Raw genomic sequence first — 18,580 nt, forward strand, 5'->3', positions numbered from 1 at the left:
TTTCTTTATCCATTACTCTGTTGATAGATACAGGTTGTTTCCATATCTTGGCTATTGTAAATAATGCTGCTATGAACATGGGGTGGCAATACCTCTTCAACAGGCTAACTTCTTTTTTTTCAACATGTTAATCTCATTTTGTTCAGCTATGTAACCAGAAGTGGAATTGCGGGATCCTTTGGTTATTTTATTTTTAATATTTGAAGAAAGTTCATAGGTTTTTCCATACTGGCTATGCCAATTTACATTCCCACCAACAGTGCACAGGAGTTCCCTTTTTTCTACATCTTCATCAACATTTGTTATCTTTTGTCATTTTGATAATAATTATTCTAACAAGAATGATATCTCGTTGTGGTTTTTGTGGTTTTGATTTGTATCTTCGTAAAGATTAGATGTTGAACACCTTTTTTTTTTTTTTTTAAGATTTTATTTATTTATCTCACAGAGATACAGACAGCCAGCGAGAGAGGGAACACAAGCAGGGGGAGTGGGAGAGGAAGAAGCAGGCTCATAGCAGAGGAGCCTGATGTGGGGCTCGATCCCATAACGCCGGGATCACGCCCTGAGCCGAAGGCAGACGCTTAACCACTGTGCCACCCAGGCGCCCCTGAACACCTTTTTTATGTGCTGGTTGTCCATTTGTCTTCTCTGGAGAAATGTCTATTTAGGTCCTTGGTCCTTTCTTTAGTTGGTTTCTTTTTTCTTTTCTTTATTTTTTTACTTTCTTTCTTTCTTTCTTTCTTTTTTTTACATACAACTGAGTTGTATGAGTTATGTATATATTTTAGGTATTAATTTCTCTTCAGATACATGATTTGCAAATATTTTCCCATTCCATATGTTGCATTTTCATTTTGTTGATTATTTCTTTCACTGTGAGGCTCTTGAGTGTAGTACCACTTTTTTTTTTTTTTATTTTGTTGCTCGTGCTTTTGGTGTTATTTTTAAAATATACTTACCAAGACCAATGTCAAGTAGTTTATTCTCTATGTTTTCTTGTAGGAATTTTATGATTTCAGGTCTTCCCTGTAAGTCTTTTATCTATTTTGAGTAAATTTTTGTGGATGATGTAAGATAGGGGTCCAGTTTTGTTCTTTGACATGTGAATATCCACTTCTCCCAGCATCATTTACTGAAGAAGCTGTTTTATTTTTCTCCATTGAGAATGCCTCCCTTCTCAAAAACCGTATGTGTCTGGGTTTATTTCTGGGCTCTCTCTTGTGTTCATTAGTCTATGTGTTTGTTTTTATGCCACTACCATAAGATTTTGATTTACTATAGCTTTATAATACAGTTGAAATCAGGCAGTGTGATGCCTCCAGCTTTATTCTTCTTTCTAGAGATTGTTTCGGTTATCCAAAGTCTTTCATTGTTTCATTCAAATTTTAGGATTTTTTTTTCTTACTGCAAAAAAAGTCATTGGAATCTTGATAGGAAATTCATTGAGTCTATTGGTGGCTTGGGTAATTAACATTATTTCTTGCAATTCATAAACATGCAATACCATTCAATTCATTGGTGGGTTTCTTTTTTTGTATCTGTCATCAATGTCTTGTTTTCCGTGAAGAGACCTTTCACCTCCATGCTCAAGTTTATTTCTAAGTATTTTGTTGTTTTTCTCCCTAACATAAATGTTCTTTGTATCTTTTCCCTTATATCTTTTTCAGGTAGTTTGTTGTTGGTGTATAGGAATGCTACTGCTAGGTGTACATTTATTTTCTATCCTACAACTTTACTGAATTCATTGATTAGACCTAACAGGGTTGTTTTTATAGTCTTTAGGATTTCTATATGTCACCTGCAAATAGAGACAGTTTTAACTTCTCCCTTCCCAATTTTTATGCCTATGATTTCTTTGTCTTGTCTGATGGTTCTGCTAGGACTTCGAGTACTGTATTGAATAGGAGTGTTGAGAGTGGGCACCCTTGTCTTGTTCCCCATCTTACATGACAAATTTTCAGTCTTTCACCAATGAGTGTGATGTTTGCCGTAGCTGTGGGTTTGCCGTATGTGGCCTTTATTGTGTTGAGGTACGTTTCTTCACGATCCAATTTGTTGAGGGTTTTTATCATGAATGCATGTTGTACTTTGTCAAATGCATGTCAAATGCTTTTTCTGTATCTATTGAGATATTCATATGATTTTTATCTTTCATTCTGTTAATGTGATGTGTCACACAGTGATTGATTTGCATATGTTGAACCATCCTTGCACCCCCTGGACAAATCCCAGTTGATCGTGGTATATGGTCCTTTAAGATGCTGCTGAATTCAGTCTGTTAATACTTAAAGAGAATTTTTTCATCTATATTCATCGGGGACACCAGTATATAATTTTCTTTTCTTGTAGTCTTTTTATTTGGTTTTGGTATCATGGTGATACTGGCCTCTTAAAATGTGTTTGTGTGTATTCCTCTTATGTTGATATTTTTGGAAGAGTTTAAGTAGTATAGGTGTTAATTCTTCCCTTACGGCAGGTCTAGTAGTGAGGAACTCATTTAGCTTTTCTTTGTTTGGAAAAGTCTTTATCTCTCCTTTATTTCTGAAGGACAGCTTTTCCAAATAAAGCATTCTTGGCTGACAGGTTTTTTTCCAAGTGGAGATGTTTTGACCTGGAAGTTTCATTGAAGAAAGGTGACCGTGATCTTGCTGCCCTAGGCCAGAGTTTTCTGCACAGCCGTATTTCCTCTGACCCTCTAAGGAGGCATGGAAATCTGCCAGGGAACAAAGCCACACAGACAACCTCCTCACGTTAAACCCAACCCCCTGACAAGGGGTGGTGAAAGGCCAACCAGGCAGAGCAGCCTGAACAGCCAAGCAGCAGGCCCCTCCCCCAGAAGACAGACCGGAAGAACAGGTAAGTGACACGCTTATTTCCTACAGGACTGCAAAACTCCACAACATGGGTGAACTTTTACATTAAGTGCATTCATAAAAATGCAAGCTTTGACTCCACTTTTGGGACCTACCCAAAGTAGATTCATAAAGACAGAAAGTAGAATGGTGTTGCCAAGGGCTGGAATGAGGCAGTAATGGTAAGTTTCTGATTCATGGTGTAGAGTTTTAGTTTCACAAGATGAAATGAGATGTGAAGTTGGGTTAGACGGAGGTTGTAGAAAGGGTATTAATGCATTTAATACATTTAAAATGTATTCCATGAACTTAATGTACTTAATGAAATATAAACCTATAAATGGTAGATTTGTAGACGGTAGATGGTAGATTTTTGATTATGTGTATTGTATGTCAATAAAAATATTTTTTCTTTAAAAACTGCAAATACAGAGAAATGAACACAGGACCATTTAGTCTTGCCATTTTGGTGCTGCTATTTTGTCTCACCCATTTTCCTGGAGACAACTTTGATCCAACAAAATGTTCTCATTCTGTGCCCACTTAAAAGCTTAAAATCAGAATTTTCCAAAACATGAAAATTTTTTCAAAACGGTATTTTCAGAGTTAATTTAATAAGACATTTTATTCCTTGATCAATTTTTAAAAATGTAGCACAATTTAAAATTCTATTTTATCTACTTTAACTTTAATTCACTGATTTTAAAAATCAGAATCAATTTTTTATGCAAATGGCTTGGATTTTTTATCCATATCATAGTCTACTGACTGTGGGTTCTGCTGTTTTACATTTTGCTTATGTGTCATTATTTTTACCAAGTCAACTTTCCTGATGCCCATTATGAATATTAAAATATTTTTTGCCCAGTTTTATTGATATAATTGATCACTGTATATAATTGACACACTGTGTATGTGTAAGCTATTATGTGATAAGAACTCTCAGAATTTACTCTCTTAACACCTCTCAAACCATAGAGCGGTATCAACTGCAGTCATCATGTTGTACTGTAAATCCCTGTTATTTATCTTAAAACTGGAAGTTTGTACCTTTTCACCATTCACTCAATCCCTGCCCCCACCCTCCCCTCTGTTTCTTGTTACTTTAATCTGATCTGTTCTTCTGAATTAGTTTTCCGCCTTTTCTTTTCTTTGTTTTAGATTCCACATAAAAGGGGAAAATGTCTATGTATCTATCATCTATATAGTATCTGTCTCCCTATATATATCTATACCTACACATATGTAGTGTTTGCCTTTCTCTGTCTCACTTGTTTCACTTGGCATAATGCCTCTAAGTCCAAAACTGTTATCACACTTAGCAGGATTTCCTTTTCTTATGGCTGATTAATATTCCATTATGTAGGTAACACTTCTTTATCCATTCACCACTAATGGGCACTGATGTTTTCCTTGTCTCAGCTATGGTAAATAAAGCTTCTTGCACATGGAAGTGCAGGTATTTCTTAGACATATTCCTTTGTTTTCTATGGAATGTTCCCAGACGTGGAGCTGCTGCACATACCGTGGTTCTGTGTTCAGTGTGTTGAGGACGCTCCATACTGTTTTGCACAGTGCCGGCGCCAGTGCGCATAGGCTCCTTTGCTCCACATCCTCACCAGCATTTGTTGTCTCTTGTCGTTGTTATGACAGCTGCTCCAATTGATGTGATAGGTCATTGCGCTTTGGGCTTGCGCATACCTGCTTATCATTTGTTTATGTTCTCTGGGAAAGTGCCAGAGCACTGAACACTGTCTCTGGGGTCCAGGGGCAAGACCAGTCTCCATTAGACCTTCAGGGTCCTCATTTGGACATACAAGGGTGGGTGCAGAATCACTCTTCTGGCTGAGGTGAGGGTGCTGGAATAGTAAAGAGGACACCATGGGAGTGGACAGAAAAAGGAGAAAAGGGAGGTTTCTGTGGTCCCTTATTCTGCTCTTGGAGCCTGGAGATCCTGCTCCTTTGCCACTCTGACTCTGGAAAGCCACTGCCTTGAGGACACCCAGATAAAAGCACCCCTTTCTTTGGTGGTGTGCCTGCCTGGGGCTGTACCACTAGAGACAGAGAACGTGATGCAGGGTGCTTCCTTGTCCATGGTGCCTCATCAGTTCTGCTGGAGATACTGGAGAAGGAAGAGTCAGGCAGAGGCCATTGTGGTTGTCCCCTTGCCCAGAAACAGCTCGAAACTTTTAGTTGCGCTTCTCCCTACAGTCTAGCTTGTTAAAAGGGGAGGTGGGCTCCAAGATCTTCTCAGTTATTCATTCAGTAACTATACACTAAGCACTCCCCTATGCCAGGTACCTTGGTGGACCCATGAGGAGAGCTGAAAATACCAAGAGCTCCCTGCTTTTAGGGGCTCACAGTCTAGAGATGGACAAAGCACAAACCAAAGACGTGAAAGAAAAGAGCAAGTGCTATATACGACGACTGAAGTATGTAATGAAGGAAGGCTGGGGAGTCATTGGATAGGAAAATATGAAAGGCCTCACTGAGGGTGACATTGCTGAAAACAGATTGACAAAAGGGAGCTAGACCTGCACAAGTCTGTGTGCGGTGTGTCAGAAAGAAGGGACCGCTGTTGCAGACACTCACTAACAGAGCTGGTTTGGCCAGAGGAGGTGAAAAAGGCAGCCCCCGTGGCTGGAGGGACACTAGGAGGAGAGCAGAGGGGAGGGAGGAAGGCAGGGAGAGGTGCTGAGGCCTGGGAGACTGTTACTTATCTATTGTTCCTATGTTACTGCCTTGCCCCAGTAGCCTGAATCTTAAAATGTATATATTTAATTTCTCACAGTTTTTGTGGGTGAGGAGTCCAGGCACAAATAAGCATAGTTCCCCAGGCTCAAGGTGTGGCAGAGGCTGCAGCAGTGACTGAGGCTAGACTGGCAGAGGATTTTCTCCCAAGTTGGCTCACATGATTCGGGAAGCTGTTTGGACTCAGAATCTGAGTTCCTGTGTGTCTTCTGGCCTTGGCACAGGCCAAGTTCTCTGCCATGTGTGCTTCTACACATGGCAGCTCAAAATATCTGTGCTCGATTTTTGGTTCAGAGATCAAGAAGAAAAAGGGAAAGGGAGTGAGACGCAGAACACAAGAAAAGTAACTAGGAAGTTAGAAACTCTTTGCAATTGAAACTTAGACATCACATTTCATCGCATTGGCTGCATCCTATTGGTCAGAAGCCAGTAACTAACCACCTAATGGGTAGAGAGTGATGCCTATACCACAAGTCTGGATCGGTGGGAGCCACTGTGAAGGCTGTTCCGCTCATAGACAAAAATGAGGCAACTGGGGCGCCTGGGTAGCGCAGTCCTTAAGCGTCTGTCTTCGGCTCAGGGCGTGATCCTGGCGTTATGGGATCGAGCCCCACATCAGGCTCCTCCGCTAAGAGCCTGCTTCTTCCTCTCCCACTCCCCCTGCTTGTGTTCCCTCTCTCGCTGGCCGTCTCTCTCTGTCAAATAAATAAATAAAATCTTTTTTAAAAATTTTAAAAAAATGAGGAACTGGGTCTCATTCTAAATATAATGGGAAACAATTGAACAGTTTAACTACAGAGGACAGCAATATCTGCTTCTTCGTTCATTTCCACCCCATCATAGTGCCCACATTTACACAAGGCCAAGTGGGAAAGTGTTCCAATATTACATTGTTGGAACCCAGGCCTCTGTTGAGCGGCCCTCCATGCCAAGTCCCACCCCTTCTTGTAATTCTTCCATCCTGAAAATTGTGCTTCAGATACACAGGGGACCACCCCACCCATGTTACATTATCCACATACACCTGATGATGTCCCAAGAAGTGGATTCTAGCCTGATCCCCACTAAGCAGCTTGGGAAAGTGGGGAATATGTGAGAGACACAATGATTTAGGACTCAGAACTGGGAAAACAAAGAAAAAAGGTCTGAATTCAGTTCTGTCTCCTGAAACCTCAGACCCTGGTTACATTTCCAGAGAGTGGTGGCTATGGCATTTTTGGCTCATAGTGTACAGTTAAGGAGATGACATGGGGGAGAAAAGTAAACAGTTCGTTGCCAAGAGACGGCAGAGGCCAAGGTACTGGAATCTTGAAGAAGCGACCTCACTTCCTTGGTGATAGGCCCCAATTGAACTTAGAACTCTGGTAACCAGGCACATCCATTCAAAGAAAGCCTGCTTTCCAGCTCACTTGACTCGAGACGTTCAAGAGAACAAGATGTTCTGTTGCTGTATTCCTACTTTCAGGGGCTTTGGCCCAGAAAGTCCAGAGAGAAAGACTTTCACATCATTGTAGTCGTCGTCTCAGCCCGCTTTTCCGAGCCCTCTGGACATGTGGCAGGAGACACCAACAGGTAACACAGGGCAGCTCAGAGCAGCCCACTGGAGAGCAGGCAACAACAGTGATCCTACTTCAGCAGGCCCACACCTCTTGCCCCTCACTAAGTGTGTGTGTGTATGTGTATGTGTGTGTAGAGGAGGGGGCAGAGGAAGGATGCCCTTCCTGGGCAGAAGCAAGCTGCCAGGTGTTGGAACCTGGCCCATCTTTCATGTTCACACCCCAGGTCATAGCAGGCAGGATGAGAAGCTGAGTGCTGGGGACCAAGCTCAACCACCTGTATGTTAATCATGAGCCCTAGGGTTTCATCTGGCTTCCTCTTTGTTGGATGTCTTTTCTGCTGCTTCTCTTAGCCTTAACTGGAGAACACGATTTCTAATGGGGGTGGCCCCTTGTGGCAATGTCCCGTGAGGCCACTAATGTCTCTTGGCCCCATATATATGGGGCACTGCATTTTCGGAGCTGCACCCAGGAGATCATTGATGAGCTGGTCTGTGACTTTAACTATTCCAACTCCCTAGACAAGTGTCAGGTGCACCAGACCACCCAGGATCAGTGCTGCCTGAGGTGAGAATGGGAAGAGGGTTCTCCACACCCAGGGCCCCCACACAAATATGGGGACAGACCTAGGGCCCTCCTATAGTGTTTCCACATGAGTGTCCCTCAGGCCCAACCACAAAGTAATCCCAACATCTACACCTCCACCACCAGCTATGGGATAAGGTAGGAAGACTCTTCACATATATGGGAATGGTAGAGAATATAATTAATGTTTTTTTGCAGTTTAGGGGCGTAGGTTATTTTGTTTTGTTGTGTTTTATCTTACTTTTCCCGAAGCCATGAGTGTCTTTGTACTGTTTTTATTATTTTCCCTACTCACCCAGGTATCCTGTGTAGAACCCAGCTCCACTGTCCTTGGAGAACTTGTCTAAGGCCTTATAAATCCTCACACTAAATAGGGTGATTGAACATAAAAGGAATGGTGGGATGAAGTCATTCTATATGTTTCTCTATAACGCGTCATTTCTCAGAGTACATCAAATCATTGTAGGTCCACCAGGTCACAAGCTGTGTCCTTATATGTCTTTTTGGACCTCCGTAAAGGAGGTCGTCAGCCACAGTAATTCAGCCTTTCAAGGCTGGTGGAACTTGACATGATTCAATTCTGTTGCCATTTCAGCAATGCTGCAAGGAACACTTAAGTGTCTTAACAAACTTTTTTTAGCTGCTAGATCTGCCAGAACATAGAACCACAGATTGGGTGGAAGGCCTCTGATGCCTCCTGGCCCAGGTAGCTGGCTCTATCTTTTCAGAGTTCCACCCAGGACATCTTTGATGAGCTGCTCCAAGGGTTCAGCTACTTCATCTCCTTTGACAAGCAGCAGGTGCATCAGGCCACCAACAACATCCAGTGCTGGTCTGGGGTGAGAATGGGTCCAAATTCATGTCCTATCTCAGGACCCACAGATGATCAGGGCAAGGCCAGAACCCACACTAGAAACAATTGGCTCCCCTGTGGCCTGCCAAGGAGGGTGGTTTCCCCTGAACCTTTCTCCCCATGTCAGGAACAGACCAGGCCTCATCAGCATGGGAGGAATGCCATGCATTCCATGCTCTGGACAGTTCTCAGGCCCAACGTCTATGATCTCAAGCAGCGTTGGAGATGCTAAGCTTCTGCTTTCTCCTGTCTGCAGTAGGGATGTTTACCGATGACTTAAAGGCATAGAGTTCTTAATAAAGGCTATTAAAAGAGAGAAATGCTATTGTTGCTCAACTAACAAAATGGGTTAAAGGGAACAATGGTTTATCATTTCACCCCTAAAGCCAATTGCACCTTTAAGCCTAGAGCCCTTTTCTGGGCGGGCCTTCAAGTCCCTTTTCTTGCACAAGTTCCCGAAGCGTTGGGAGTCTCTGGTCTGAACGCCAGACCCTGATCTTCCTGGTGGTTCATGGAGTTGAAGCTGAGTACACTGCGCTCCCCCCCCCCCCCGTCTTTCTGGTGGGGAAAAAGAATTAATCCTGTCCCTGGACGAGGCCTGCACGATGCTGATGCTCAGAGAAGGCACAGTGGAGCATTTCGTACGCTCCCTGGTACCATTCTTCCCAGATATAAACATATCAAATATCACAATTTTCTGCATAATACCATGTGTTCACTTCACCCCAACAGGTCCTGGGCCAGCAGTTCAACAGGTGAATGCCCACCCCAGGCACAGCACAGGAGTGAGACTCCCACCTACTAGCTGTATGTCTTGGGAATGTCACTGTACCTCTCTGAGCTTCACTTTCCTCTTCTGAAAAATGGGGTGGTAAGAGGCTGAATCTCATAGGGTTACTGTAGGAAATCATGGGAGAAAACACGGCACGGGCTTATCTGGGGCCTGGCTCTGTAGAAAAGGCTGCTGAACATGCTGGGCATCTTCATGTTTAGTAGTTCTCGCTCTCCAGTGAAGAAGCTCTCAACCTCAACCCTCACAGGCCTGTGGCCCTTCTGGGTTTACAAAAGCAAATGGAAAGCTCATAGTTTTCCTGTTTGCAAAGGACTTCTGAGATTCCATCTAGTTGGTCCTGGCACTGGTCCTTTATGTGACCAGATTAGGGAGTCACTGGGGGCAGGCAGAGCCGCCCAAGGTCCACTCAGTATTTGGAAAGTACTGGTTAGGAGTCATTCATTCAATAATATGTATTAGGCATGTAGTAATGCAGGCACTTTCCAGTCACTAAGATAACTCAGTCGACAAAGTAGATACAATGTCTGGGTCTCAATTTTAGTCAGAGGGTCAGATAGTCACTCTACACATCATAAGCACCCATGTCCATAGTTCATTAGATGTGACATCTTCATGGCCTACTCTAGGTGTGAATAGATCCACCCATGTTTGTACCATTATGATGGACTATAACAAGTAAAAACACGGTCTTTGGGTCCAGAAGGAAAGACTGCTGCCTCCACAGAGCAGGGTGGGAGATACAGGGGTTGTGGCTGGGGAGGGACTTTCAGAGCCATAGATCTCACAGATCTCTTGGTTTCCATGGGAGGGCTGAATTTGGGGGGCTTCCTGAAGAAGCAAATGAGTCAAAAAGAGCTATGGATGGGCCTTCAAGCCCTCTGGGAAGCAGAGCACAATCTGGGCTGAGCTGGTGCCTAAAACATCCACCCCTTTGATGGTCTCATCTTGCTCTGCCTGCCCCTTTCCGTATCCACCTCTGCTGACCACAACTGGGGCCAATAATAGAAGCTGTGGTGAGCAGACCACTCACAAATCTGCCTCAAACTTAAGCCCTGATACTGGTCTGCATGGAAGACGGAGTAGACTAGACCTATGGCCGTGAAGAGTGTAAGTGGAAAAACCACTCATTCAGGTTTTCTGGATGAGCAAACCACTGCAAAGACAGCTACAGAGGGGTTGGAAGTGGCCTGGGGCCATCTTCTGGGACCCACACAGAAAGAACGGTGCTGTGGGAGTAGCATGTGGAATGAAAGGCCAGGCCTCTGACTGTGCTCCACATATGACTTGAGGTAAAGCGGGGGGGGGGGGGGGGGCTCTGTACATCTGAAGTGCCATGACTGGGACCTGAAAAACCATGCCCCCATTCTCCTGCTGCAGCGGGAACTTCTGGAGCCTGTAGAGGCAGAGGGTAAGGGAGATTGCAGTTTGGGAAGGCTATCTGGAATGGGGCTCATGGATTGGAAATTCATTGGATATATTTTTTTAATATTTTCTTATTATGTTATGTTAGTCGCCATACAGTACATCCCAAGTTTTTGATGTAAAGTTCCATGATTCATTACTTGCGTATAACACCCAGTGCACCATGCAATACGTGCCCTCCTTAAGGCCATGGTATATGTCCTGTTTTTGGAAAGGCACATGGAAAGTCAGTGATGTGGATGAACCTTTCTCTTTAACCTGCTCCAGTGCCAGCTCCAGGGCTCCTTCCAGTTGCAGAGCCAGAAAAAGGGCCTTCTATGGAGCTAGAGGCAACCCCAGCTCTGCATCGACCATCACCTGCAGTGTCAGAGCCAGCCTCCCCTCCATCAGCTGTTGCAGAACTGGAACACATGCTCCCATCATCTCCATGTGTGCCGGGTGCTGAGCTGCAGTCAGCTGGACCATCAGCTTTCCCAGGAATTTTCACTCCAGCTCTGACAATAGACATAGAGCCCACTGTGACCCCAGATGGTTCCTGCTGTGTCACCCCAAAGAACCAGCTGGGTGAGGAGAAGCCTGACCTCCTGGACTTCCCTTCCAGGCTTGTGACAGAGCAACTCACATATATGGATACGGTGAGCAGTTAGGCTCTCAGGGTGGGGCAGGGACAAGCGTTTCTTCTGCTGTAGGCTGCCTCACACCTGCCTTTCCCTGATGTGGACTCCTATGGTTTGGGACCAAATCTCAGCTCCACCACTTCCCAACCCTGTCAACCCATCAAGGTGCTTAGCCCCAAGCTTTCACTGTCCAGCTGCGGACTGTAGCGAGAGACCCTGATAAGCACTGATACGGAGGTACTAGGGAGAAGAAATGAGCCAGAATGGAGAGACCAATGGGCAGGCCCTGGTCCCGTGGGTGGAGGAGGGCAGCTCTCTGTGTTCAGTCAAGTCCATGGGTCGCCCACCCACTTGTTTTGGAGGCTGAGTACCCTCATCAATTACTAGGTATCTGATGTGTACTTAAGTGCAGGGCAGATAGATAAACCTGTGGTTGTAGCTATCATGTGAGAATGTGTATCTGAGAGGGGAGTAGAACCAGAGGGATGAATAGTTGGAGGGGAAGAGTCCCCCTTGGGAGGAGCCACCTTGAACAGCAGCGTGGAGCTTGGAGTTTGTGAGGATGATCAGGATGCAAATGCCCTCCTTCCTTCCCTCGTCTCTATTTGCTCCTGGGCCATCCTGTCCTGGGCCCCTCAGTGAAAAAGAATGGAGTGACATCCAGGGACTCCAACCAGGCTCAGGCCACATTCTCAGCTTTCTGAGCTCTAGCTCTGACCTGTGACCCCTATCTAGGACACTACTCTTGCATGTGAAATAGCTGGGTGAACAAACCTCCCCCTGTTCTCTAGGAGCTGTTCAAGAAGCTGCTGCCCCATCAGTGCCTGGGCTCCGTCTGGTCCAAGCGCAATAAGCCTGGCAGTGAGCACCTGGCACCCACAGTCCGGGCCACTGTCGCCCAGTTCAACGGTGTGGCCAAGTGTGTCATCACTACCTGCCTTGGCAACCCAAGCATGACAGCCCGGGACAGGGCCATGGTGGTGGAGCACTGGATCAAGGTGGCCAAGGTATGCAACGGGAAGCCCAGCTGAGGTGATCTCCTGCGTCTCGGGCACTGCTCTTCCCTTGATCAGGTCTCAGGGTGGAAGGCCCTGGTCTTTGCCCTAGGGACTGTGCAGTCCCTAGGCTCTTCCTTCCAGAGGCTGACTGTGACTTGCATGGCCCAATGTTGGGATGCTCTGTTCCTCCTTGACTTCTTCCTTGGAGTGAGGTAAAATCCTTTGTCTCTCAGCATTGGGACTCTTTGGGCCTTATATGTGCCCTTCGGCAGGTCCCTGGACATCTGCTTCATCCAGGAGGAGTGATTTAAACTGAGGGTGACTGAAGCTCTAGAGAAAATCAGCCTCCACTACCCACGTGACAGCTCATTCTCTTCCCTCCCCAGGCCTGTCAAATCCTGCAGAACTACTACTCCCTGAATGCCATCGTCTCGGCTCTGCAGACTGTCTCAATATACCACCCCAAGAAGACATGGGAGAACGTTTCCAGGTGAGACGGTCTCTCTGCATGGACGGACCAGGATGGATGAGGGATCTCCCAGAGGCCTGTCCTCTTCCCCCTCAGCCAGCTTGGACCTCCTGGGAAGCAGCAATCCCTGACTACAGGACCTGGGCTGGCAGGCGGGTCTCTCAGCCTCCCTGGAGAATAGGCCACCATGTCTCCTGCTTTAGAAATCAGTTTTCCTAAATGTTCCCCCACAAGGCTGAGCTGAATAAATATTTTCATGTGTTTACAACCACTAAACTCTGCCCAATTGAAACCAAAATTGACCAAAACAGAGCTGCTCAATTAATATGGGAATGGAGTCATAGGATGACCTACATCAGAGCTCTCTCCCATGTCCTACAAAGACCTTAGTGCTCAGAGGAACCCAGAGAAAACTGTTATCCAGGCAATTTGACACTTTGGGGTTCTCAAATAAAAGGGACTTGCACTCAATCCTGCCACATTAGTCCTCCAATCGTCCTGCCTCCTTTCCCTCTATTCAGGAAGTGCTTTCAAAACTTTAAAAAGCTGGGCACTGAAGACAACCCACAGAGCAGGAAACTAGTCATCAAGGTAGCATGGAAGGTGCAGGTCTGGAAAGAGAAGAAGGGTGTGAGGGAACAGGGTCCTGCATGGATGAAATAGGGAATGGCCTGAAGCATTCCTTGGAGAGGGGAAGCCTTTGGCATGAATGTGGTGACAGGCTGGGGTGAAGATTCCATTGGGGGTGGAACAACCAGGTGCTGCTCAACCAGATTCGCTAGCCTAGACACCCTGTCTCTCTATGTTAACAGCTAGTCCAGATGGACACCTGTACAAACCTTGAAAGCCCAGAGGACAGGGCTCTGCTCAGTGAAGGGGTTGGGATGGGTTGAGGGCCACAACAATAATGATAGTAATACGATACTGAGTCCTCAGGAGACGATGGGAGGTAGGTAGAATTCTCACTTTTCCTGATGAGAAAACAGGCTCAGGGAGGCCAGGCTGCAAGCTCAGGGTCACACATGGAGAATGTTGGAGCTGAGATTTTTCTAGAATCACTCATGGCATGCTTAAGGATAATGTTTATCAGTTATCAGCGGACTTAAGTCAGATGTCTAGGGTCTGAATTAAAAGATGGTGGGGGCAAGTGGACTGAGGGTGTTACGGTCTCAAGGATCTTGTCCTTGGCCCTACAGGAGCAACCATCTAATAAATCTGCCACCCTGGTGATGGCCCTCCAGAGAGCCCAGAAGAAGAGGCTGCAGAAGAAGGTGAGTGTGCCTGAGGCCCAGGGCCTCCAAAGTCAGAGGAGAGGGGCTTCTCCCTGAGGGCTGGAAGCCTCCAAATCAGTACAGTTGGGACTTCAACTCCAGCTCCACTTCCTGTTGCTTCTAAAATTCTTGTTTCAAAGTGACCAGCAGGAGGGTCTAGAAAGCTGGATCCAGAATGTGTTTCGGGATGGGGAGGAGCCCAGGACTATATACCCTGTGATTTTCTAAAAGCAGGCCCTGGAGGTGATTAGAAAGAGTATGATGTACTTGGAGGGTGAGGGGAAAGGGAATTGAGGGGAGACTGCTAAGGGTCCTAGGCTGCTCCATGTGGGAAACTGGGGTGGGCCAGGAGGCTGCAGCATTTTCAGGGGAGGGTCCCCATGGGCATCAGAGAGCAGGGACTCATCCCAACCCTACCGCTCATGACACAGGGTGTTGTCCCCTAACTTGGCACTTTCCTCACTGAATTGGTGATGCTGGATATTGCAATGGAGGACTATCTGGAGGTGGGTGAGCCTGAGGATTGTGGGGGAGGGACCAGAATCCGGAGGTTTGGGAGCAGAGCGCCCCTGTACTGAGCCCTGAGCTCTCAGGACTCGGCAAACCTCCCCTCATGACAGCCTCACAGTTGCCCTTGTGAGCTGGGGTCTCTTGCCCATCTCAGTGATAAGTGAAGGGACGCTGCACTTAGGACACGGCTCCCGGTGCCGAAGACTGGTGAAGCAGCAGAGCTTCCTGAAGGCAAAGCTGCGTGAAGTCTGTCTGACTGGACCTCAGCCTCCCCTGGTGAGGTTGCCCGTGGGGGGAGAATGAAGTCAGGACCCTCCACATCAGCAAGCACCTCAGTAGCCGCAGCAGCCCCTTCCTGCCTGAGGCTTCGGCCTCCCCTACTGTCTTCCGAGAGGGTAGTGCTACAGGGTCCCGATCTGTAGCCAGTCCATCTGCCCCGTGTCCTTTCTCTGGACCCCAGAGCCTTGCCTAGATCCCAGTCCCATTATCAGTGTTTGCAGAGCCCACAAATGTGTCTTGGCCTTAGCGCAGCATTAGAAGGTGTGGGTGTAAGGTGCTAGTAATAACCAGGGGGCTCCTTCTGATGGACTTTGGCTCTCTGCTTTCCAAAGATGTGAGATCAACCACCAGAAAAAGAATAAGGTTGTGTGTCACTTCCTGTAGGAAAGGGTAGGGAGTAGGCCTCAGAGATGTCCCTGGGAAGAACATTGCTTGGCTCCATCCCCTCCGTCTCACGTTTACTGGGATAGTTTGATAATAAAGAAGTGGAAGACCCATCTAGTTAGTAAGTGGGGATAGAGGAATGCCATCAAGGATAGCTTCCCGTAGGAAGGGCTATTTATACTCACCTCTGAGAACAGGTTGGGATTGGATGAATCTGCAGGCAGGAGGGTGGCCATGTGTGCCAGGACCCGGGACAGTTCCCCTCTCCCATTGCTCAACCCTCACCAGGCCCTGCAGCTACCCCCCCCCCCCCCCGCCCCAGGCTCCCTATACATCCTGTGCTTCTCTCTCTGCTCAGGAATACCAAGTCATGACGGACATCATGCTGCTCCAGGTGGCTGCCAAGAATTACACCCTAGAGCCCGAGGATCCTTTTTGGGCCTGGTTCCAGGCTATGGAGTCTCTCAGTGAGGTGAGAGGTGAGGCCCATCAGGAGCTGGGTCGGTGAGGTTCGGGGTGGACTCTTTCTGCTGGCCACTCCTGGGATCCTCCTTCCCTGGGCAGCCTCAGGCCTTGTTGCCGGGGCGCCTGACTCCAGCTGTGGGCAAGCACTGGCAGGGACTCTTAAATGGAAGCTCCTGGGCAACTCACAGGTGTCCCTCTGTCCTTAGCTACACCCTGTCCTGCCAGCTGGAGTCCCGGTCCTAGCTGGTCAGTAGCACTCAAGAAGGAGAAGAACTGGCCGCAGTCAACCTCAGGGCTGAGCAAGTGTCCAGTGGCCCTGCAGGGATTCCTCAGCAGCTGGGGATTTGCGGTGCATCCGCCCCATGTGCTCCACATCCCTTCCTCCCATCTATTTAGTTATTTGACGGGGGGCAATATTTATTCTCTTAAATAGTAAGTGGTAAATTCAAATGTTATTATATTAAAGCCCTTTTTTCTTTTAGAGCCCGAGAGTGTGGTTTGTTCTTTTACTTCCTACAGTAACGTAGAAGATATAGACTCTCATATTCATTCCTGAACTAAGGAATCTTAAAGCGTCATCAGCTATTGTATGTGGGAGGAAGGAGAAGAGCCAGTCCTCCTCCCTAGCTACTGGAGGGTACCCCCAAATCCCCTTTACTCAGAGGACAGGTTCATTTCAGTACAATAAATTTGGGCAAACAGCAAAGGCAGCCCCTCAGAACTCCTGAGATTTAGAGGTTGAAGGTACTTCCACAGAAATAGCAACAACCACTGAAAGTGGGAGTCTTTAAGAGTCACACTCCCCAGAACTGCTTCCTGTCCAGGACAGGAGCCGCTTTTTTCCACTATAAAGGAAGGTGGACTATTTCCTGCTTCCTTTGTTGACGTGGTGTTCTTGTTTTGTTTTTGTTTTGACCCAGTATCGAGAACTTGTAGTTTTCTAGTTCAATCTCTGGAATTGCACCAGCACTAAGTGGGGAAAAACATGTAAAGAGATCAAATCCTGCATGTGGAAGGGACAAAGCCAGAGGAAGGTAATTTGCAAATAGTCTGAGGGCAGGCAGGACTTGCCATCCTCAGTCTCCCTCTAAGGGCTCCAGGTTCACCATTTACTGAGACTGGAATCCTTCTGGGATCCTTGTCAATGATCTCTGGATTCCTATTCCTGCTTGTTTTGTGTATGGGAAAAAGACGGGAGGTGTACTTTAAGGCCACAGCTAAGCCTGGTTTATTCACATCTATGCTGACCTATGAGCTAGGATTTTCAGCATTCCTGCATTTCCTTACGCAGTTCTTTTTAAGGCAGAAATTCCCTCAAGGCCCCCGCATCTTGGTCAGATACATGGTAGCCACTTTTCCCTGGCTCGGACCTGATGGATCAGGGACTGGTTCTCTTGTGACAGGATAATTGTCCATATCCTTGACCAGAAAAACCCCTCTCTCCTTGCAGGTCAAGGTGATTTTAAGTCCATGTTGTTCTGAAGTCCATGGTCTCAAACATTCACCAGTTTACACATCCGGTCTCAGTTCACACGCTTACACTGGCTTGTCCGAAATTGCTAACTGAGGTTGACTCCTTAGATCCTGGAGACCCTGAGATAGCTCTGCTCTTTTCAGCAGTCTTGTGCTTAGATTATGTCATGGGGTGTATGAACTTCTCCAGTCAGGAGCTTTGAAAGATGATGAATGAGAGGGGAGGATTCAGGGGGTTTCATCAAGGAAATGCCACCAAAGAGATGACCAGAGTAATCAAATGGCAATAAATACAGTCTTATCAATAATTACTTTTTTTAATGTTTTTTTTTTTTTTATTATGTTAGTCACCATACAGTACATCCCTGGTTTCTGATGTAAAGTCTGATGACTCATTAGTTGCGTATAACACCCAGTGCACCATGCAATACGTGCCCTCCTTTTACCCATCACCGGTCTATCCCATTCCCCCAACCCCCTCCCCTCTGAAGCCCTCAACTTGTTTCTCAGAGTCCATAGTCTCTCATGCTTCATTCCCCCTTCTGTTTACCCCCTTTCTTTATCCCTTTCTTCTCCTACCAATCTTCCTAGTTCTTATGTTCCATAGATGAGAGAAACCATATGATAATTGTCTTTCTCTGCTTGACTTATTTCCCTTAGCATTATCTCCTTCAGTGCTGTCCATGTTGCAGCAAATGTTGAGAAATCATTCTTTTTGATAGCTGAGTAGTATTCCATTGTATATATGGACATCTGCTTAATCCAGTCATCTGTTGAAGGGCATCTCGGCTCCTTCCACGATTTAGCTATTGTGGACATTGCTGCTATGAACATTGGGGTGCATGTGGCCCTTCTCTTCATTATGTCTGTATCTTTGAGTGTTTACCCTGTTTAGATGGATTATTTCACATAAATTAGATTCCACTTAGCTAGAAAGCCAAAAGCTCTGTTTTTCACTCCCTTCCTGCTCCTCTCTTTTGCCTTCATTCATACACCAAGGAGGATGGGACATCAGCAGCTCACCTTGCCTCTTAATCACATCCATACCCTCTTGCCCCATGTCCACATCAATCAGAGCTCCCTGAGTAATTTCTGAGCAGCACCATCGGTGTCCTGACAGTTACTCCATGTCCCCCAGACCCCCTGGAGTGCCCATTGGAGGACCTTTCCAGTGACAAGGCAGAGAAAGGGGTCCCATCTCTCCCCCAGGTAAGCTTGACTTCGTCCAAAATAGAAACCTTGCTTCATTTCTTTGTTTTGGGGCCCCTGACTCAACCACTGGTTCCCATCAGGTTTCTT

General features: G+C 46.4%; 1 protein-coding gene across 33 annotated transcripts in view; it reads left to right on the top strand.

Annotated features, from left to right (window-relative positions):
• Nucleotides 1-18,580, top strand: part of LOC125281389 (ral guanine nucleotide dissociation stimulator-like) — a 119,766-nt gene that overhangs the window by 63,881 nt on the left and 37,305 nt on the right. For 6 of the 33 annotated variants that reach the window (XM_057312761.1, XM_057312764.1, XM_057312760.1 and 3 more), the window contains 5 exons: nt 2,587-2,859; nt 12,817-12,920; nt 14,096-14,170; nt 15,702-15,822; nt 18,420-18,490. In XM_057312761.1, coding sequence (XP_057168744.1) covers nt 2,709-2,859; nt 12,817-12,920; nt 14,096-14,170; nt 15,702-15,822; nt 18,420-18,490 — 522 coding nt within the window. In that variant the 5' untranslated portion in view covers nt 2,587-2,708. Of the gene's footprint in view, nt 1-483; nt 2,860-9,332; nt 9,408-11,082; nt 11,451-12,223; nt 12,440-12,816; nt 12,921-14,095; nt 14,171-14,601; nt 14,677-14,861; nt 14,957-15,701; nt 15,823-16,014; nt 18,491-18,580 lie in introns of those variants that run through there. The other 27 variants (XR_008959448.1, XR_008959446.1, XR_008959443.1 and 24 more) reach the window with 16 other exon arrangements.

Source organism: Ursus arctos, unplaced genomic scaffold (assembly GCF_023065955.2).
Source record: "Ursus arctos isolate Adak ecotype North America unplaced genomic scaffold, UrsArc2.0 scaffold_16, whole genome shotgun sequence".
Taxonomy (NCBI): Eukaryota; Metazoa; Chordata; class Mammalia; order Carnivora; family Ursidae; genus Ursus; species Ursus arctos.